General features: G+C 39.6%; 3 protein-coding genes across 4 annotated transcripts; all 3 read left to right on the plus strand.

The window, feature by feature from the left end:
• Nucleotides 1-744: 744 nt before the first annotated feature.
• Nucleotides 745-4,952, plus strand: LOC306973673 (histone-lysine N-methyltransferase SETDB1-B-like). The gene is made up of 7 exons (XM_079570662.1): nt 745-996; nt 1,203-1,249; nt 1,553-2,020; nt 2,583-2,784; nt 2,855-2,928; nt 3,022-3,212; nt 4,665-4,952. The coding sequence occupies exons 2-7, from the start codon at nt 1,213-1,215 to the stop codon at nt 4,746-4,748; spliced, it is 1,056 nt and encodes a 351-aa protein (XP_079426788.1). The 5' UTR covers nt 745-996; nt 1,203-1,212; the 3' UTR covers nt 4,749-4,952.
• Nucleotides 4,953-7,900: 2,948 nt separating this feature from the next.
• On the plus strand, nt 7,901-12,280 carry LOC306973746 (uncharacterized protein). Its single transcript, XM_079570748.1, has 8 exons — nt 7,901-8,102; nt 8,639-8,751; nt 9,223-9,702; nt 9,982-10,104; nt 10,352-10,553; nt 10,630-10,703; nt 11,685-11,875; nt 11,948-12,280. Exons 1-8 carry the CDS (start codon nt 7,915-7,917, stop codon nt 12,029-12,031), a joined length of 1,455 nt encoding a protein of 484 aa, XP_079426874.1. The 5' UTR covers nt 7,901-7,914; the 3' UTR covers nt 12,032-12,280.
• Nucleotides 12,281-13,661: 1,381 nt separating this feature from the next.
• Nucleotides 13,662-21,065, plus strand: clk2a (CDC-like kinase 2a). 2 transcript variants are annotated; one of them, XM_079571582.1, is made up of 13 exons: nt 13,662-13,831; nt 14,738-14,928; nt 15,017-15,323; nt 16,572-16,662; nt 17,395-17,461; nt 17,783-17,899; nt 17,987-18,153; nt 18,376-18,470; nt 18,582-18,711; nt 18,824-18,906; nt 19,016-19,095; nt 19,179-19,269; nt 19,888-21,064. In XM_079571582.1, exons 2-13 carry the CDS (start codon nt 14,738-14,740, stop codon nt 20,074-20,076), a joined length of 1,608 nt encoding a protein of 535 aa, XP_079427708.1. In that variant the 5' UTR covers nt 13,662-13,831; the 3' UTR covers nt 20,077-21,064. The 2 variants fall into 2 exon arrangements, with proteins under 2 accessions (XP_079427708.1, XP_079427709.1); XM_079571583.1 differs by lacking the exons at nt 13,662-13,831; nt 14,738-14,928; nt 16,572-16,662 and having other exon boundaries at nt 15,182-15,323; nt 19,888-21,065.
• Nucleotides 21,066-21,869: the final 804 nt, after the last annotated feature.

The raw sequence follows: 21,869 nt of genomic DNA on the forward strand, positions 1-21,869 counted from the left end.
GTGTGTCTCCAGGTTAATTTGTGGCTTTGTGCACCATCCTTTTTGAAGCTGAAATTATTGTACAACATGGACTCATGGTTCAGTTTCTTTATATTGAGATGAATGTAGAACTTCATGCCATAAGGTTAGAAAGAACAATGTTGAATGTAAAAACTTTATTTTCTTTATGGCCTTTGTATTGAGTGAATAAAAGCCTTGTTTAAAGAAGAAATGTGTTTGTATGAAATAAGCCATTATTTCACACCTTATTCCTTACTTCTAAATGTTTGTGTAGATTCTCAGTGGTCTAGGAATGATCCATTGCAGTAGAAATGTTGAAATATAGTTGAGTAGACTGGGTTGATTGAGTTGAAACGTTTTACTTCTATCTTCAGAAGCTTCCTCTTGGTCTTGTCAATATGCAAGGTAAAGTATATTGAAAGCCTGGCTTGAAGCACAAAAAGCTCTGGCTACACCTGTGATGACTGAAGACTGCCATAACCTTTATCAGTATCAATTGTCCTGTAAGTTGAGCGTTTATTTTCCCACTTTAGAAATCTTAAATCTGAAAATGAAACCAGTTACTGTGAAACCGTGTGAAACCTGTGCTGTTTATGTAATTTCATTTTGGTCCAGTGGTGGCGCTAGTGGGCGCCTCAGCGGTCTGTTACACCAATCGCAGAAGAAGTCCATGGTTGTTTCCTGTAGCCTCGGCACCGCGGCAAAAAAAACCTTTTGTTTACATCGCGTTATTTCGGAAAATCGACTTTATCTAATAACTAGTTAGACATCATAAAAGATCAATGGAATGTTTTACATATGTGCACGTAAGTGGCTGAAATTAGTCGAGTATTGTACATATAATCAACTAATGAATTGTACTTGCTCAGAGTTGGCTAAGCTAACACTCGACAGGCCCCATGCTAGCACATAACCGATTGCAGTAAAGCTACGTATCGTTTGATTCAAATTGTTTTACTTTGGCTGAGCTTTTGGTTCCCTCGTCCCCAACAACAGGTAAGTTCGCAAACCCCACTGTCTTCAAAGGTTATTACAAAGTTATAGCTTGAAAAACAGTACAAACCCTAATGCGGTCGTTCCCACCAAGTTTTCTGTCCCTTTGCATGCGTTGTGTTTGAATAGGTTGCTCGAGGTGATTTGGATTATTTTGCTGTAATTTATATTTCTCATTGTATTTCGATGTTTTTGTCTATCTATTGCAGATTCTTGACAATGGAAGAGGAGGAGACAAAGGCATCCCAGTCAACGGGTAACATAAGATTATAAAAACATATAAAAACACTCACTGGGTGAATTAGCATTCAACAAATAGATCCCCCACCCATAGTGTTCGACTTTTTACGATTTGCCATTTTAATATTAAACAATCGATATGGTAAATGTTTTGTCTACTATAGCCACCCCCAGTATTATTCAGTATTACTCTATAGACCATGTTTTTGCGCTCTTAATAAAGTGTTATTAATATTAATAATAAAATATTATTTAAGTTTGATCAACTGCACAACCGGCTCTATTTTTATCTCTATGTTGTCTTTTGACTTTTTTGCAGGAAATGAGTGTAGATCATCTTGCACGTCTTCTGACTCAACAAAACTGACTAAAAAGGCTGTAGTGGTGTTAACTAAACTGCCTCAGTCCAAGATTAATGCGTTACGGCCACCAACGCCAGAGCAGTTCTACAGTGAAGAAGACTCCTTGAGTAGCTCGGACACTGACATGATGTGGGAGCCAGGACGCGACTCAAGCGATTCTGAATTTTCACTGGCAAATCAGAAAACAAAAGAAAAAATCAAGAAGCGGGTTAAGATCACTCACGCATCTTGCAGCAGCAACAACAACCTCGCTGCAGACCCAGTGATTATAACATCCACGCAGCAGCTCAGCCAGTGCAACACGGCAAATACTAAAGCACGGCCTAAACTTCCAGAACCGGAGGTCAAAGTGGACATGACTGTGATCGCCAGAAAGAAGCCTCTGAGGTGGGAACGTGGGAAAGTCGTGGAGGTCGTGACAAAAGGTAAGAACAAAAGGTGATGTGGGAGTGGAGTACCATGAAATTACTGTCATAGGGCTGATACTGATTGATACTGATGTGCTGTGTTTTGGAAATTCTGTCATTTGTAATGAGTTAGAAAGAAATAACGGTTCTTTACTCAGTTGTCTTTGTGAAATCGTTTCTATTGCAATAAATGGCTCATTGAAGAGTTAAACACAACATGAAACAGAGAGGGAGTGGGACAATTCCACACAGGTTATCAAGGCCAAGGCCACATAAGGCTAGAGTGTTTTCCCATCACAACTGTTCAAAACCCAAATGGTATTTTTAATTTTTATTTTTGTAGGAATCGAGAAGCCAGCTCCCATTGCATTCATATAATGTATAATATAGTAATTGCCATTCTGTAATGTAGTGACTTTTGACTTCCAAGGTGTAGCGTTGTTTATACAATTAATTAATTGGTTGTTTTATCTATTGGTTGGTACGGAAAACAGCTGCTTTCTAACACAGTATTTTTTTATTAAGAACACGTCGGTTTTTAATGATGTGTAATCTTGCGTGCGTAATCCGTGTTTTTCAGAGGACGGGCGTGTGAAATACAAAGTGAGTTTTGAGCAGAAGGGAAAGAGTCTAGTTTCTAGGCACCATGTTGCCCTCGACAGCCCTCCCAAACTAGCCCAGCTGTATGTCGGTGCCCGTGTGGTCGTCCGCTGTCAGGTGAACAAGTTCAGATTCTGGCCTGGGATTTTGGCAGAGCTCCCCAGTAGGAGTAATCGTCTGAGGTAGGAATGATTCACATTTATCATATATAATTTCATGTGTGTACAGAAACTTATGTGGTTTCTTTTAAAGGTTTTTGGTCTTTATTGATGACCACACGCCAGTCTATGTTGGATTACCTTTACTTCACCTGGTTTGCAAGCAACGTAAGGCAACCTTGGAACTAACTAATAATTTCTTGGTGAGAAAGAAATGTTCCATTCATTGACTTTGATCTTTGCTTTTTTATACTTTGGTAGTGGACAATCCTCTTGAAGATGTCCCGGAAAGTGCCCACAGGATTTTTATGGAGCAGTACCTAAAAGACTGGCCATACCCTCATTTAACCCAGTACAGAGTGGGACAGAACCTTAACGCTGAGTTAAACGGAGCACAGAAGAGGTGTGAAGTCCTTGTGGTGGACGGCAGCTTGGTACAAGTTGTTTTTCATGTAAGTCTCTTACAGCGTTCTACTTCTGTTTTTTGCGCTAACTGCTGCACCACTGTGCCGCCTAAGATGGGGCATCTTGAACAGGGATGGGACGATAATGAAATTTAGGGTCACGATTAGGGCTGAAACAACTAATCGATTAATCGACAACTAATCGATTACTGAAATAGTTGTCAACTATTCCAGTAATCGATTAATCATTTTCTAGTAAACACAGACTAAAATTGAGCAAAAAAGACATGACAATTATGTATTTTGGATGAAAACCTACTTTGTTTTTAAAGTTAGGGTCTGCAGTGTTTTGTACATCTTAAATTTCATAAATATCTGTCTTTGTCTCGTCCAATCAGAAGCAGAATTAGCACAAAGAGCCTCCTACAAACGTTTACTTTAAGTTTACTCCATCCACGTGTCCTCAAGTGGCGTCACTTTAGCTCTATGTGATAAAAAAATTGAAAAAAATACAATTTCCATGCACCTTTCACAGCCAAGCGATTAATCGATTAATTGTAACAATAATCGGTCCATTAATCGATTACCAAAATAATCGTTAGTTGCAGCCCTAGTCACGATTATCTTGGCGATAGGCGATTAACGATATTATAACGATGCTTGCCTATGGTTTAAAAAATCGCTGACACTGCAGAAATGATGGGGGTTGGGAAATTGTTGTTCATTGTCTACTGTAAATATATTGAGTGAGACATAAAGTAAGTATTTAAAGGTACACTGTGTAACATTTTGGACTATACTGTCATCAATACAAACCATACAGCTAATGAGCAGCATGGGTAATCAAAGAACTGTTGAATACTGCAGACTTTAGTCACATCTCCATGGAGATGTACTCACTCCAGGTAAAGTTACCGGCACTGGTTGTCTGATGGATTTAGCGATTGATTGTCTTCTAGCACAATAATCACAATAATCCAAAAATGTGACGATCGATTAATTGCTGCATATTTTATCGCGATTAACGATATTTTCAAAACATTTACTAGAGGAATTTTATTATATATTTTGAGGTATTTATTCTAGACATCCAACTAGTACGTCTCACAAAGGAAGGATTCACATGTAACCACAACATTTGTTTTGTGCTTGACAAGATACACCGTAATTTCCGGTCTATAAGCCGCTACTTTTCCCCTGCTCTTTGAATCTTGTGTCTTATACAACGGTGTGCCTAATTATATGTCTCTATGGTTATATTGAATATTGTGTCATGTGTCATACTATCGCTGTCTTCCTGCACGTCTGTCCACCGGAGTGGGGGCAGCAGGATACCCTCCAGCGCTGTAGCTAAAACTGTAGCTAATTTACAGTACATTTTGAGCAATACAAAAAAAAAGCTCAAGCTAAAGTTTGCATAAAAATCAACAATATAATTTTAGGTGGGAGGTCATCGGAAGTGCTCTCGGTTGTGTTCTTATTTGTTTTTCTTGTTCCCAGGAAAACCAGTTTAAGGAGTGGATCCACAGAGGCTCTACACGTCTTGAACACATGGCAAGATTTTTAGAATTAAAATCCTGCTAAATAAATAAATATATTGATTCATTTTCACATTTTACATGCATAAGAATTAGGATATAATTTTTCAAAAATGCTGTTGGCAATTGTTCCACACTACTGCATATTCTAGTCCAGAGGTGTCCAAACCTTTTTCATCAAGGGCCACATGTCAAAATGTCTGAAGTAGAGAGCCACTCACTGACGGTGGCGTACCACAACTCCTAAGATTTCCCCAAAAATTGGTCTTTATGTTTAAAATAAAGGAAAATCATGGGTACATTTCAGAGTCTTGCACCAAAATGTTTATTATTGACCTTGTGTTTTAGGCATTGTAAAGAAACAATAAACAGCCTATTGCAATTAGGGCCAAATTAACAGGCAGCTAGTCATTTGGGCGCTCCTGTTCTAGACATTGTTAAAGGTGAGTCGCTCCAGGATTCCCGATTTTTTTTTTTTTGTGTCTGTGTTATTTCCCCCACCAGTTGTAATCTTGACATGTATACGAGAGAAGGAGGCATTAGCCTGGCCAGCCGAGCAGTATTTTCCTTTTCAGTGGCTGACGCAAGAGGTTAGGGTTATGCATGACTCACAGTTTTATGTTAAAATAAAGGAAGAAATGTAAGCTTTGACACATTGAGCTTTCTCTTTTTTTCTTTTTTTTATAATGCACACTTTATTGATTTTTTTGTTTAAAAACGGATGCCAAAACAAGCATACATATAGAACTACACATTGACCATTAATTATTCCGCTTACATATTATGGAACAGTCAGCCAGTTGGTAAAAGCAAACCAAGTACAGTCATATTGATGCATCTTATTGAGAAGACCATAAGTGACTTTCTCATAGGATGCTGGTTGACACATTGAGCTTTCAAACTTGTACAGAAATTTTATCTCTCAGCCTGTTGAATGCTGTCTTTTTTTCTTCGTAACTTTCCCCAGTCCTCAGATCACTTTGACATTTCATCTGACAATGTTAAAGTTCCAATACTTTTCAATAAACAAACATAAAAACTGTATTGTGTGTGTGCTGTTTTTGAAGGGGACAGTTTTGTTCTTAGAGGAAATATCTGATAGGTTTTAGTCAGAATAACACATGAATAATGCTACAGCTTACCCAGGACATGCATTACCATTAGAATTTACACAGTCATCAAGTAATATATTGCTACCTGATGTTAACCTGAATTTGTGAATATTATTCACAAGTATGTACAAATTAATCTTATTGGCAACAAAAATATTTCACCCAAAACTTGCTGAGCTATTCTTAGATTTGATCACCTGCAGTCATCCATCCGTTCTTATCACAAGAACATTCTTTGTTCAAGTTATTGAACAATTGCTACATGACTAACGACACGTGCACAATAGTTTGTTTGCTTTGGAAGTCTCAGCTCTGTCAGAGGAGGGGAGGAGACCGCTCCACCCACAGAGGGACCTGTGGTCACTGCACTGCACCAACAGAGGGCGCCGAGGAAAGTTGCCTCCTCTCGCGACCTCTCCGCCTTGCGCATATAAATTATAATAGTGCAAATTTACTCCTAACAACAAGCTTCACTTTTGTCCCTGACTGGGTTAACGTCAAACTTTTTGTCTTAAAGGGGCTAGATACAAGTTGGCCATTTTATTCTCACTACTGCCACCCCAGGTCATACGTGCACCTTCTATATTAAACTCGGAACACCTTTTTGAGTGACAGTGCAGGATTTTGGAGGCAGTTGTGGTGAATAGGTCTGGGCTCATTCTACACCTTAGGACATTGCTGGAACATGTAGGGGAAGTAAATACATAATTTTGACATTTTAAAACTCGGTGAAGTCCCTTTAAAGGGACTATAAGGAGTTTAAAAATGTTAAAATTATGTATTTTCTTCCCCCTACATATTCCAGCCATGTCCTAAGGTGTAGAATGAGCCCAGACCTGTTCACCACAACTGCCTCTAAAATCCTGCACTGTCACTCAAAAAGGTGTTAATTCGGCCCGAATTGCCGTCATGCACGAGCTTAATATAGAAGGTGCAGTTACACATATAGCCTGAGGTGGCAGTAGTGAGTATAAAATGGCAAACTTGCATCCAGCCCCTTTAAGTTTAACTTCTTCAGATAGAGACCAGAGACAAGCTTGTTTTCCCTAATATATTATTAAAATATTTTTTAGCCAAAGGATTTTTCATGTGAACATAATGCAAGAATTAAAAAATAAATAAAAATAGTTTTAATAGTAGGTTAAAAATAAAATAAAATAATCAGTTGCTCCTGGTAGTGGCCCCGTGACAAGGTCAAATACGCACAAATATCAACTTTTCACATTTTTCACATTAAAAGTTGTATAATGCAGCTTTAAACACGTTCCACCAACACCAAAAGTGAAATTTGGTATTTTGGAAAAGAAAAGAAAAGAAAAAAAAAGAAGAAAAAAAAGAAAGAAAGAAAATACCCGTGGCAGTCGTTAGAGGGCGCCGTACATCCTGTTTGTTTTTTGTTTTTTTCCCACTGAGACGAGTGATCGTGTTTTGCTTTACATGCTTTGTGATCTTTCTAAACAAAATACCTCCGTACAGCTTATCTCACGTCTGGCAAGTATTCAAGTCTATTAAACAAGGCATTACTATCATCACTGCGGAAAAGGCAGCTGTACATTTACCATAATGCTAACGTTGTGAGATGAGGCTAACCTAGCTAGCCTAACGAACGTTACCTGACCGAAACTTTTAACGTTTGCGCTTACTTTAGTTAACTACGCGTTACAAAAATAAAACAAAAGTGCTTCAAAAGTTGCATCTCTGATTACTATGCTTCCTGTGTTTATGGTTGCGTTGAATAACACGTGATACAGAAAGGTAGCCAAGTTAAAGCAATATTTATTTACTTTTTGCATGTAACGTAATGCATGTGTTAGCGTTAAGAGGTCTGTGATTATGCTACGTTATCTGTCAGTTAGCCAAAAATAAAAACAAGGAGAGAACCATAACAAAAACAAGTTAGCTAGGTTTAGAAATGCACTTGTTCCATCAGCTCTCAAAAACACTGTTAATCAGGCACGAGATCTATTTTGTTGCTTTCTATACAATAAAATCACTGAATGTCCCTGTGCTGCATTAGAATGGGACTGTTTGTTGTTGTTGCTGTATGATGCATGAATGCTGTGTGATCAGGGGTCAAAATGAGTGTGATTGTGATGCCTCATGTTGTGTTCAGAAGCCATGGATGACGATGAGATGGAGGTGACCAGGGAGGAGCTGCAGATTCTTATCCAAGACAGTGTGAACCGCAGCCAGCTGATGTCTGAAAACGTGAGGAGGAAGTGCAGCCAGCTCCAGTCCCTGTTGGAGCGAAAGGAGAAACAATCCACAGATCTTCTCATGCTTTTTGGGTGAGTAGCTTGAAACTTACTTTTTTTGTTGTTTTATCCAAAATTATACTTGAATGTATCATGTTGAATCAGGTCTCACATGAGAGTTTTGTTATGGTCACAGAATTGAAAGAATAACAATAGCAATTTGACATGTTTTCTTCTCATGACAATCTTTTGCAAGATCGTTATGTGCAGAAGTTTACCAAAGCATAAAATAATTGCATTTAATTCTATATTCAGTGCATCTGTGTTAGGAGGAAAGATATTTCATCCATAGAAATGATAGTAAAAACTCTGGGAAACGGTGATTGTATTGCTGTGTGACCTTGGCTGTGGTGCATACCAGAGGAAAACTAACTGTCCTGCAGTAAAGACCCCGCTCTCCCACAAACGTTTGCAAGACATTGTTTTTGTGTGCTCTCCTCTCTGTGCACACTTTCTTTATATGTTTCTTTTATATTTTAGACCATAATAACTAGAGAGAATCATAAAGTGAATGAGAGATGCTAGATGTAATGAAATGTGTCATCAAAACTCAAATGGTTGTGTTTTAGGTCTGTTTCAAGATGTGAAGCCATTGTCAGAGAGCTGTATTCTAAGCTGGGATGGGAATACGAAGACACTGAATCAGAAAGCAATGACTTTAGTGATGGTGCCTCAAACGCTGGTAAGATTGCAATTGAAACAGCTTACACAAACTTTGGTTAAATGTTAGGTTACATTTTGAAGAAACAGTTGCAAGGCCAACCATTGAGCATTGCAATAATCTTAAAAGCTCATAGTCAACTCTGGAAAATCCATCACATGCAACCAAGTGAAATAGTAACAGTCTGTCTCATATTCACTGGTTTATGTCTTTGAATAGTACAGCCAGTTCAATACACCTTACTGAATGTGCTTAAGTTAAAAACAAAACACATAGTTCATTATCAAAATGGGACGTCAGTAATTCAGTAGTGAGATTAAAACAACCAAAACAAAACTATGTCACTCATGTACCAAAAATCAAAGCTCAGATATTAAAATGTAACAGACAAAAAAAGTTTTAATATTCATTTTTTTTCTTTTTTCTTTTTTTTTTTAGGAGCTGAGACTGATGATATGCGCTGTGCATCTCCTGTGTCAAATGACATTACAGCTGCTGATTCAGATGAAGGGTGGACTGAAGAAACTGAAGAGAAGCCTAAAATCTCTGAATTGAGGTTTAAAGCTTCAGAGCCCAGGAGGGAGCTGAGGGTGGTTTTGACCAGACTTCCCATGGAGCAGAGACCTACGTCCCCCCCACGTCCAAGCACCTACAAACGGCCATTAAGTGACGATGAACTTTCAAATGCAGACTCAGACTATACGCCTAGCGGAGGCTCCTCCAGCGATTCAGATTTTTTAGAAACAAGTACGAAAAGTGACTGGCAGAAAAAGAAGAAATTAAAAATTCAAAAAGTTATCGTCAAAGCAGATACCCAAGAAATACCAGTGTCACAACCTGCCTCATCTGTCCACCCCACAAAGTCTGAGCCACCTGGAAGTTCGAGTGGCACTAATGGAGCCATTGCCGCTGTGAATGCACCAAATTCAAAAACCGAAGTGAAGACGGAAACAAAGCCATTTGCAGTTACCGGTACTTGGATAATTTTACTTTTTATGTTTTACTCCATCTTGAAGCAACACTATGTGGTATTTTGGTCCCAACATTTTCAGAAATAATTTAGCACTGCAATTCTACATCTAATCTAAAAATGTGAAAAACTTGTGGTCAGCGTGTTCAACATGAGCAAGTCATGTCAAGAATTAAATATGGCAGGGAAGACCGTAAATGTTACATTGCGTTAATTTTACTTGTCAAAATGTATTTTGTTGGCGGTAGGACAATAATAATAATATTTTTTCTCTCAAATAGATAAAGTAACAGCAAAGGTCCTTCCTCCAGTGCTAGAAGAACTTCAACTGGACATGACTGTTTTGGCAAGAAGAAAAAAGATGGTATGGGAGAGTGGAAAAATTTCAGAAATTGTTGAAAAGGGTGAGTATTTCAAAATGTTTCTTCTGATAATTTCCTTGTCATCTTTGAAGGTTTTTGGAAAAATAGAAACAAAATAAAATACTTGAAATTCTCTTAGAGATTACTCACAATGAAGATGAGCTGAGGAATGCAGAATGAAGCAAAAACCTCAATTTGGCCAAAAAATGGGCTGATTCTTGGAGGCTAATTTGCTTTTTAGTCATGGTAGAAATGTTGTAAGGAGTTAACGATACCCTTTCTTTGACAGAGGATGGCACAAAGAAATTCAAAGTGATCTTTGAGGATAAAGGGAAGGTGTTGGTATCTGGACACCATATTGCCTACTTGGAACATCCAAAACTGGTGCACCTGACTGTTGGTGGGAGAGTTGTGTCCAAATATAGTTCAAAAAACAACTTTTACTCCCCAGGGATTTTAGGTGAGCTCCCGTCCAGGAAAAATCACATGAGGTCAGTGCTTCTTGTAGATTCCTTTGGAGTTTTTTTTTTCTGATGTTACCTGAAGATGCCTAATTTCTCATTGCAGATTCCTTGTATTTTTCGATGATCAGAAAACATCCTATGTGGCCTTACCTGTTCTTCGTCTAATCTCCAACCCATGTGAGTTTTGTAGGAATGCACAATAATATAAATTTTCTGCTGATAATAAGGCCCAATAATTATAAGCTCAAATTGCATTGAATCTGCAGCTCCAGCTTGCTGCCTTTCTTCTAGCGGCGCTGCTTCTATTGCAGCCCAGAGCCGCTGCAGATTCAGGACCACAGAAACATAATTTACACACTCCCTGAGCAACCTCTGCAATCTGCACTGTCTTAGCTGAAAAGTGTCCCAGTGACAGTCACTTCACCATTTTCACCGCAACAATATGCGAACAAGACGAGGAAGTGCATACCGCGAGGACCCGCACGGTTACTCATGTTCAGAGTAGCTCATAAATCAATGCAAAGTTGAATATGTCACAGGAACGGATTTGGCATCACTTCTCTCATGTCAGGAGCAGGTTCCAGTCCACACAGGACGAGACATTTATGCACTTGTATATCTTTTGGTAGCGTTTATACATTTTGGGCTGAACTGTGAGCTGTTACATTGATTTATCAGAAAATCAGGCGCAAATATACAGTGTGTATACATATGCGGTGGTGCAGCGGTTAGCGCTCATGCTTCATAGCATAGTTTCACCTACCTCTAAAAACATGTACAATAGGCCAGGTTGAAGGAGAGTGCAAGTGTGGGACAATGGAGCCAAATTAGCCTAAGGCTGCAATCCGGTGTGGTGTGTTTACATGCATGAGTCCCACATCACTTATCGGTAATCTGGAAATGATTGATTATTGGTATCGGTCCGAATTTCCATTACCCATTATTAGTTTTGGTAATTAAAATCCTTGAGATATGTTCATATTTTATGTTATAGGATTGTCAAGTATGCACATACGTAATTCTAACCAGACTGAATGTGAGGCATAGAGCTATTTGTTACTATACATAGATATTACTATACAATACTGTATCTTCACCTGTGTCCAGTCTGTCTCTGATTGTAACTGATGAATACTTTTGCTCATTGTGCTCTGACAGTGCCTGACGCTCTCGATGACATCCGAGATGACAGTCATAGAAATTTCTTGAAGGAATACCTTGAGAGAATGCCATACCCTCCTCACACCCAGTTCAGAGTGGATCAGAAAATTAAGGTGGAGAGGAATGGTGTCCTTGAACCGTGCACCGTGTCGCTGTTGGACTGCAGCCTGATGGAGGTGGTTTATGCAGTAAGTCTTGGCACACTTGGATATGAATCATTACTATCAATATATTGACTGTATTTTGTATTGTGTGTCTAGAAAGATGAAGAGAAAGAGTGGATTTATCGAGGTTCTATACGATTGGAACATATTATCAGTATGAAGGAGCCGTCTAAAACATAATTGTGTACATTTTGATGTCTCCAGCAGAGGATTTTAGAAGGATCAGGGAAGATGACCTCTAACCCCTGAATATGGGACCTGACAGTTGTTAGCTGGATTATCCCTTTTCTGTTTATATATTAACCTCTGGATGTCTGTCTGTCTTTCCTGTTCTTATGAGGCCAGGTCAACTTAATTAGCTTACTTTATCTCAGCTCAGTCTTTATCTAGGCTATTGTCGATCGTATGTTTACATAAATGCTTATGTTGAGAACTGTTTTTATTTTCTTAATTAAAATAAAGGATTGTTATAACATTTGTGGGGCACTTTATGAGATAATGAGCATTAACGATAGTTTTACACAAAATACATTTGCCATTTTATTTTTTTATTTTTTCTATTTCCCCAGTTTTGGAAATACATGATAATGTCCCGTCCTATGCACAAAGATCAATTACATCACAGAAAATGTCAAATCGGGGAAAAGTAATTAATATTAATATTTTCAACTTAATATTTCATAATTATTAACAGTGAAAATTTGGTCTGACATGTCATATTCTCCTGAGAACCAGACAAAAAAAGTTTTTGTATTTTGATTTATTTGACTTAAATTTAAAATCTTCAATGAAACAGTTTGCAACAGGTGTTTAAAAAAATAAATAAAAGTTACTTTTTTTTTTTCTCCACAATTTTGTGACGTATAGCCTAATAATGATGTATTTTTTTATTATTATTCACAAGTAGTATGTGTCAATTAATATCTGTTGAATATAGCAGTTAACATATTAAGCTCATTTAAAGGTACACTGCCTAACATTTTGGACTATATTGTTACCGGCAAAACAAAACATGCGTCTGATGAGCGGCTCAACACAGAAAATGCTTTTACAGTGGATAATCAAAGAGTGGATTTGGATGAGAATCTAACCTGTTTAAATGTCAAATAACACTGCCTTTAGTCACATCTCCATGGAGACATACCCACTCCAGGTAAAGTTTACAGTCATATCTTAGGAGAGGTGAGCCTCATAAATGTTTGTTTGTACATTTATGAGGTATTTTTCAATATCTGTCATTAAATAAATGTTAGTATTTCAATTTTATTAATGGGGTAAAAGTCTACACGGTGTGGCTTTAAGTTAAGGTTAATATAGGCTTCCTCTATAGTGATTACAATTATGGTTTGACATCTGTTTAGAAATGTACCCCTCACACACCTGTATAGATACAGGCATGTGGAGAGCTTCACGTGCTTGTGCTGTACAATAGAGTCGTATATCTCAAGTTTTGTTGACAACTCCCGAGTTCTTCGCTCATAATGGGCACTGGTACAGTGTTGACCTTGCCCTGCTGTGTCCTCAGCTGATGCTTCCTCTTCCAATTCTGGACCTTGTTCTATTCAGGACCTACAGCTCATCTTCTCACAGCTCCATACATTGTAGTCTGACAAAAATAATAATAATCTGGGTCCCTGAGGGTGCACTCAATAAACCACTTGCGTCATCTTTTGGGCTGTTTTACTTTATAGATGGGTGTATTTATTATTTTTTATATATTTTAACTTTTCAAAGTTATACAATAAACCCACAGTCCTTGGTTTACAAAGTAAGCCAACTTGTGTATGGTGGTGTAAATCGTTTTCGGGCGCAGGGGGCGTCACTGAACTACTGCTGTCCGTCGAGCGATAGACGAAGATCTGGCCGCCTGTTAGCGCCAGAGCTAGCACGAAACAGACGTAACATATTAAATTGAAGCCACACTGGAACGCCATCACGGATTTCTTGTGGGACAGACACACGGGCCTCGCCGCTAAAACGGTATATATCCAACTATGTGGGCTATTTTCTTTAAACTTGTGCGAAACCACCGAAATGCACTGAAGCTAGCGCTAGCAGCGTTTAGCTCAAATAAGATGGCGGTCAAACTATTTACATTCGCCAAGGCTAGCAGTTAACGCTAACCGAGACCGAGAAATAACGTCTGTGGTGTTTTAACATTTGTTACACTCTGCAGTTTATTTGCGGTTGTTTGATACAGAAACACAAGTGTCTGCCGAAATAAATGATACCTAGTGCGACTATTTTAGGAGTAAGAGCTAGCTCCTGGATAAATGCGCACCGGAGGGAGCCAGGAATAGTGACAACCATAGGTGACAACAGTTAAGATCTAACGTAGTTAACTTTTATTTTCAGTCCCAGTTTGTGAATGGTTTGATGTTATTGAAATTACTTTTACATGCAAAGATATACGTTGGTTTGTGGAGCGGGGTTTAATAGTTTATTGTTATTATTTCTTAGTAAAAAAGCAACGCAATCTTAAATACAGTAATATGAGTTTATGCGTATGGTGTCATCGCATACCAACAGCATGACAAATTGAGTGGAAAGTCTGCATTGTTGTCCTGCTTTTATCTGCCACTCAATTGACAATGTTGAATGTTGGGTTTTCAATTAGATTTAAAATGTGCAAAGCCTTGTCATTGATGCAGTGTTGTTGTTTGAGTTTCAATGCAACATTCACCTGCCCTGCCCAGCTGTAGTTTGAATAGTTTGCTTTACCAATGGGTTTGTAGCTAGTTTAGCTTTTGTAGTATCACGGTGTAATATTGCTGGGCTGCTTTAAGGTTGGGCAAGTATACAGACATTTGGGGAGGTTGTGCTTGAATTTGTTAGATGCGTCATTTTCCCTGCTTGGATTTAACTGTGACCCTGACTGTCCTCCAGATGCCACACAACAGACGGTACTCGTCTTCTGACAGAGACAGTCGGACGAGTTACCAGGACCGCTACAGAGACCGGGACAGAGACAGAGGGAGGCGACATCGGCGGAGATCACCAACCTTGTCCTCCAGCAGTGAACGGGACAGACGACCGAGGGGACACAGGCAAGAGGGGAGCTATGTCCGCTCAAGGAGGTACATCCTGCTGAGTTTCAAAGTGGCTGATTTTATTATCACACAGTTTGTTGTGAATGCTAAGGACCTGCTGTCTCTGTGCTCTCAGTCGTAGTTTTGTTAATCGAACGACAGAACACCGGCCATTTGAGCGAAGATTCTGCGAGTACCGACGGTTGGACCAGAGTCGAGAGCGCGACCGCGACAGAGAGAGGGAGCCACATGCAGCAGCTGAAAGTTATTATACCCCGGACTTCGGCCCAAGTGTGTACGACTACAGGAGAGGCCGGGAGCGTGAGGGCTCATACAGAAGAGAAGACTCGTACAGACGGGATGACTCGTACAGGCGGAAAGGCAGCAGGCGTAAGCACAAACGAAGGCGGCGTAGAACCAGGTCCTATAGCCCATCGTCCTCGGTGAGTACAGCCACATCTGACGCTGTGCCTTAACTCTCCCCTTTCTCTGCTTCTTCCACTTCGCTCTGTCTCTGTTTTTCTCTAACCATATTTTTCCACAGCCACAGGACTTGGTGAGTAGGACAATCTTAATTTGTTTTCTGTTCATGAACGCTGTTCATGCTAATTGACTTTCTCGTTTGGCAGTGCGTTTTCATAATTCCAAACCTATTTTCCCATTACTTATGTCACAAGCATCTGACTCCGTAGATCTTCATTTATGCAGTTTTTAATTTTAACTTAAAGGGACTATACCTAATTTTGAACCTTTTTAGTCAAAATGTGATGAATTGGGTATTTTTACCGTCATGACTGTCCTTCGGAATCATTATGTGACGAAAAAGGTAAACCCCTTTTTGTCACATATTGACTATTTGGGTTGACCATACACAACATTAACAAATCATAATATGGCGCACACTTCACGCATCAGGCTGATTTTTCCAACTTTTCCAACATACTTATATGGGGCAAAAATAATTTCACTCTACAAAAAGAAAGAAATGTCAGGTATAGCTCCTTTTAATTGTGGTATTATTATTGAGTCGATGTAGAAGAACATTTTACAAGCTTTGTGTCCTTTACCATGGACCCCTCAGAGGTCCAGTCGGTTGTGAATTGCATTGTTTTTTGTCCTCCACAACTGCATGTACTTACTGCTGCAGACACATTAGTTTTGGTTTGGAACACTCACTTGTGGCTACATTACGCTAAGGTACAAGTGAAAATGATCTGCCAAATGTGTACAAAATTTTTCAATATTTATGTATTATAGATGTTACTCAGGCCTGTGCCTGTTCATTATATGACCATGCCTGTTTAATATGACAGTAGTGGGAAAAGCGTAAGCCTAGAGTACTGGGGTTATTATAGGTATGTTAACTACTGGCCTCTCATTTTAATGTTTTCCATCCTGTTTTATCTTTGTGTTAATTGGTATTTGCGGTGATGGATATGCCAGTTGCTTCCTTGTTAATTAGCAGCTGTAGTGTTGAGGGGGGAGTGGAGCAGAGGCCATCATGTGATCTTTGACTTGTTCCCTTGCACTATATCCCTATCGTTATATATTCCCTTCACGTGGTGTCATGCGTGAATCGCCTAATGACCAACCAAACAACCCACCAACTACATCAACTACAACATCTCCTCCAAATCGCGCCGTTCCTTCGCCTGTTGGCTGTGGCCGATGGACGGGTGGTGCACAAACAGAGGAGCGCCAGCCGGAGCCGGGCGCTGAGCGTGAGAGACGACGAAGAAGGGCACCTGATCTGTCGGAGTGGGGACGTCCTGCAAGAGAGATGTACTCACTGCCACTACTCTATCGTAACCATATCTGAGTATAGCATTTACATGACATGGGAGTGCCTGATGATCATGATGATGATGATGATGATGATGTTGATGATGATGAAACCAAGCTAGAAGGGTCTTGGCTCTAGCTCAAATTGGCAGGGCGGATTGACAAGAACACCGTAAATAGATACAACCTGTTTCTCCTTTTTATTGTGGAGCATTTTTATGTTTCACAACTTTCTGTAAACTTATACTATCCCGATTCCGACAGCTTTTGTTTTGCTTGCGTTTTTATTTTTAGCTAGATATTTTTAGCTAAAGGGATCCAGGGTTAATCAATTAACTGCTATAGTTAATCCAGCACACATGACATTCGCACACCACTTTTAGGATATTTCTAGTCAGGGCAAATGCACTGCGTCTCTATTTTTCGAGTTGTTAGGGAAACTGTACCCTTATTATCAATGGCTGCAAACTGGTCCCCAGAGACATAAAGGGAGCACTTTACTCCAGCCCCCTTTCTTCACCTGTATGAAACTTTCATGCATCTAATTACCCTAGTTTAACTGGACACATTGCATAGGCAGCCACTTGAAAAGGGGATGGGCGCTAGCATTGATACGCCTGTCTGCACTGTTCTATTGTGCACTGCTGCTCGAGTCCATGTGACTAATTCTCGTTTTCCTTTCTTGTCCCCGCTCTCTCTCTCCTTCCCTCCTGTCTTTGTGCTGTGTTGCAGATGAGATTGTCAGCACTTTGGGAGAAGGCACCTTCGGGAGGGTGATGAGGTGCATCGACCATCGCAGGTTTGTCTATTGTGTTTGTGTCCTCGGGGGTCGCAGGGAGGGAATACTGGTTTCTGAGTTTGAACAAGAAGGTGTATAATCTGCCAAACGCCCTTTTCCATTGTTCACAAGGGGATCAGAATATGACGAAAAGTTTAGATTTACTATATTTGTCATTGTAGGCCCATATTGGGTAGCATTTTATTGTACAGTATAGAAAATCACTGGTGTTTCATTTCATGTCAATTTAAAATAAGCTACTGTTGAACATGAAACTTTTTCCTATATATTTTTTACACTAATTGAAATGTACCTTCTTGTTTTCTCTTTTGTGGTGCACAGGGGAGGAGCTCATGTTGCTCTAAAAATTATTAAGAATGTGGAAAAATATAAAGAAGCTGCTCGCCTTGAGATCAATGTGCTCGAGAAGATTAATGAAAAGGATCCGGACAATAAATTGTAAGTTTGGGTTGGTCAAAACGTTGACTGCGTGTAATGCTGATGTGGGGTCCTAAAATGCCTAACACCTGCTTCCTGTGTGTCCAGTTTGTGTGTTCAAATGTTCGACTGGTTCGACTATCACGGACACATGTGCCTCTCATTTGAGCTGCTCGCACTCAGCACCTTCGACTTCTTAAAGGAGAACAACTATCTGCCATATTCAATCAGTCAAGTTCGGCACATGGCCTACCAGCTCTGCCTCTCTGTCAAATGTAAGTTATATGTTCCAGTACTTGCCTACAACCTGGATATTGTAAAGTGTTTGTATCATGTTTTTTATAAACAGCCTTAGCACCACATGAGGGCATTAATCCCCCAGAGGTCAAAGGGCGTGCTGTGGCTAATACTATTTCGAAGCTCACTAGTTCATATTTCCTCTGTGAAATGTCTGGATCCTGAAGTCAAAGGAAAAACTGTTTGTGTTTGTGTTTCAGTTCTTCATGACAATAAATTAACGCACACAGACCTTAAACCAGAGAACATTCTGTTTGTCAACTCAGACTTCACAATGTCCTACAATGTAGAGAAGGTAAGCAACACAGTGACTTTCCTGGTTAAAGATCAAATTGAAGCACTTTTATTTTCAACCCATTACATTAGGCTTTTGAAATGAATCACTGACTTGAGAGATCTGTTGCAGAAACGAGAAGAGCGGACAGTGAAGAACACAGCGGTGAGAGTCGTGGACTTTGGGAGTGCAACGTTTGACCACGAACATCACAGCACCATCGTTTCCACGAGGCATTATCGGGCACCGGAGGTCATACTCGGTCAGTCAAATAAAAGTTAAAAGAAATAAATCTATTTCTTGTAGAAAGTGTATTGTGCGGGACACTGAGGAAGTTTTGAGCCTAAATAACTTGTTTCTTTTTGCCTTGCCAGAGCTGGGCTGGAGTTATCCTTGTGACGTCTGGAGCATTGGCTGCATCCTGTTTGAGTACTACCTCGGATTCACTCTGTTTCAGGTAAATGACCCCTCCTACAAGCTACAGCCAAGTTACAATGGATATGAATAAATATTGTTTCATACTGTTTTACCTGCTGCCATTGATATCAGCTGTTGCTTTATTTCAGACTCACGACAACAGGGAACATTTGGCCATGATGGAGCGGATCCTCGGCCCGGTCCCCTCAAGAATGATTCGAAAAACTCGGTGAATATCCTGAAGTGCATTTTAGGCCTTTGTGTGCCTGTTTGTTTATGTAAATTATATTATTATTATTACTGTCTTTTCAGAAAACAAAAGTATTTCTATCGCGGGCGGTTAGACTGGGACGACAGCTCATCAGCAGGGAAATATGTTCGAGAAAACTGCAAACCCCTGAGGGTGAGAACAGCAAGGATAAACTGGATAAATGCATGCCCGTACAAGCTCTAGAAGTATTCTATTTTCACATGAGCTTCACAATATATTATTTTTCCAGCAGTGTGAACAGTGTGTACATGGTTTCATCTTGAAAATAGACCTGAATTCATTATTTCTAGTTTAGAAAGTGTGTTCAGCTGCACTTTTCCTTGCAGCACAATAGGGTAGAAATAGCCTTTTATAGAGACTGGAAATTACTAAGAGTGCAGCTCAATGCATTTAGTGCTTTTGTGGTTATAATACAGTAACGGGGCTGAAAAATGCATTATGCCCATTATTCCTAGTTACCGTTCCATTTCCATCTGATTACCATGTTATTACTGTACTGTAAAAGGTAACCATTATTTTCACAAACAAAAAGACAACAGGGAACTCTATTTGATCTCACAGCAGAAAAATAAACTTGTTGAACTCTTGATATCCATGGAGTAGATGCAGTTGCTAACATAATTTGTGTAACAAAGTTTGCAAGTAGAAGTTTATATTTGAATTATCTAAACTGGTAATGATGTAGTTACCAAATATACACTAAACAGATTTACATAATAAAACGCTTCTTTATGTCTTTGACCTCCTCAGCGGTATCTTCTGTCCGAGGCAGAGGAGCACCACCAGCTGTTCGACCTGATCGAGAGCATGCTGGAATATGAGCCGACCAAGAGGCTCACTTTGGCAGACTCGCTCAAACACCCTTTCTTTGAGAACAGCAGCTTCTCCGAGGCAGGAAGCAGCAAGAGCTGGGAAGGCAACCGAGACATCAGCCGGTGACCCTCAGAAAACACTGACTAAACTGTACACAGATCTCTTTATAATGTGGAGCATTCTTTGGGGGGCTAAAAGAAGCATGGACAACCTGGATATAGCCTGCCCCCCGGTGGTCCAAAGCAGAAAGACAGATAAAATCCTTGATTGACTGAATAAAGAGTCAATCATGGTGCTTGCAATAGTGGACCTTAGACATTGGAGATTGTCTGTAGCTATATGCAGCTCCTGTCTTCCTATTTGACTTGCAATACAATCTCTTCCCCCATCCGTCCGTTTTTGCACAACAGCATGAAAAGGCCACATAAAGAAATGGGAATGAATGTCAGAGAAATATCTTGCAGATTAAATCTATGGGAAAGTTAAATCAGGTCTAAGGCCTGCTTGACACAGAAGACATTGGAAGCAGCAGTCAGAATTTAAATATTACTTTTCTGCACCCAGGAGAACGAGATTAACAGATCGAAGAGAGATTTCCTAAGCTACGTAAAGGCTCAAGCAGAAAATCGTCTCATCTTATTGTTTACACTTTTGTTCAGTGAGTACTTGCGTATTATATATTTTTTTACAGTATTCTTTCTTTGAAGTTTTCCTTCAAATATCCGGTTACTATGGGTCTGTTACCTTTTGCCAATGATATGATTATGCTATCGGACACTCCAGGCCCCTGCAGCCTGTGTTATGGATATGTGCGTTATGTTAAGCTTCTCGAGTGGGTGTGTGGGTGACTTGTTTTATGATGTGCTTATCTTCACGGTTCAAAAAACAGAATTTTAAGACTCAACCTTAATTGGCCTATTCCCCTGTGTGATAGTCTAGTTTCTCAGTAAAGCAAGGACGCCGTTCCCGGTTGTAGCCTATAAAATGTATCTCCTTACAATTTCCTGTATTTATTTTTCGAGTTGGAGTCCCCCACATGTACATGACCTGTTTTTGTATGAAATTAAAGCGTATAAAGCTGTATATATGTATGATTGTGTATAATTAAAGTTAAGTCTTTACCAAAGGCTTCTGTCCCTCACTGTTTGATTTGGACCTTATAGATTATTTAAGGGATTAAGTATCAGGTTTCATCAAGTCAATCCAGGCTGAGATTCGGTATGAATGAGTCATTCATCCGGTTTTTGTCAATGAATTCTGCTCATTGGTGAATCACAGGGATCCTTTCTGCGTCATAGAAACGTCACTATCCCCGCAGAGTGTTTCCACGCACACAACCTGTCTGCCTCCTTCACCTCAACCATAAATCAGTCAATGAATACTTAATAATTCATTGATCCCCGCCTTACGTTTGCTGCAAAAAGGGATAGAAACGGTCCATTATTGGTGCTCTCCCAACCTGCTTCAAAAAGTATAAAAGTAACTTATCAAGGGCAGTTTGATTTGTTTGTTAAACACATGGTCTATAATGGGACAAAAGGCTCTTACGTCTTCACCTAATCCCAATTAAGACCAGCTGCACAGGTCATCAGTCAATCCCTCATAAGAGCAAGACAGGAGAGCCACATTTCCACAGGGATCTCAGCACGAACACGTTACACAGCTCTTTTTTTGTGTGCGGTCTTGTTGTCATTCAGGTATGTTTACTCTCATATCAACATAGTGTGTTTAAGATGCTAGCTAAAACGTATTCTTCGTATTATGCCTTTATGAAGTAATGGGCCAAGGACATAATTATTATGAGAATCAAGATCAGGGTTTGGGGCAGGGAGGGAATTTCACTCTCTTACTAAAACAAATGCAAGTGCATTTTGATTCAATATTCTTAGTTTAGGTCTGGGGAATATGTCTTAACCACT

The sequence above is a fragment of the Gobius niger genome (genome assembly GCF_951799975.1).
Source record: "Gobius niger genome assembly, chromosome: 14".
Lineage (NCBI taxonomy): Eukaryota > Metazoa > Chordata > Actinopteri > Gobiiformes > Gobiidae > Gobius > Gobius niger.

Excerpts from the sequence above, each read along its gene's own strand:
- LOC306973673 (XM_079570662.1), top strand. The coding sequence starts at position 1,213 with ATGGAAGAGGAGGAGACAAAGGCATCCCAGTCAACGG. Across the intron at positions 2,785-2,854 it reads AGTAGGAGTAATCGTCTGAG|GTTTTTGGTCTTTATTGATG; the intron begins GTAGGAATGATT and ends TTTCTTTTAAAG. Across the intron at positions 2,929-3,021 it reads TCACCTGGTTTGCAAGCAAC|TGGACAATCCTCTTGAAGAT; the intron begins GTAAGGCAACCT and ends ATACTTTGGTAG.
- LOC306973746 (XM_079570748.1), top strand. The coding sequence starts at position 7,915 with ATGTTGTGTTCAGAAGCCATGGATGACGATGAGATGGAGGTGACCAGG. Across the intron at positions 10,704-11,684 it reads TCGTCTAATCTCCAACCCAT|TGCCTGACGCTCTCGATGAC; the intron begins GTGAGTTTTGTA and ends GTGCTCTGACAG. Across the intron at positions 11,876-11,947 it reads TGATGGAGGTGGTTTATGCA|AAAGATGAAGAGAAAGAGTG; the intron begins GTAAGTCTTGGC and ends TTGTGTGTCTAG.
- clk2a (XM_079571582.1), top strand. The coding sequence starts at position 14,738 with ATGCCACACAACAGACGGTACTCGTCTTCTGACAGAGACAGTCGGACG. Across the intron at positions 15,324-16,571 it reads CCTATAGCCCATCGTCCTCG|AGGAGCGCCAGCCGGAGCCG; the intron begins GTGAGTACAGCC and ends GTGCACAAACAG. Across the intron at positions 17,900-17,986 it reads AAGGATCCGGACAATAAATT|TTTGTGTGTTCAAATGTTCG; the intron begins GTAAGTTTGGGT and ends CTGTGTGTCCAG.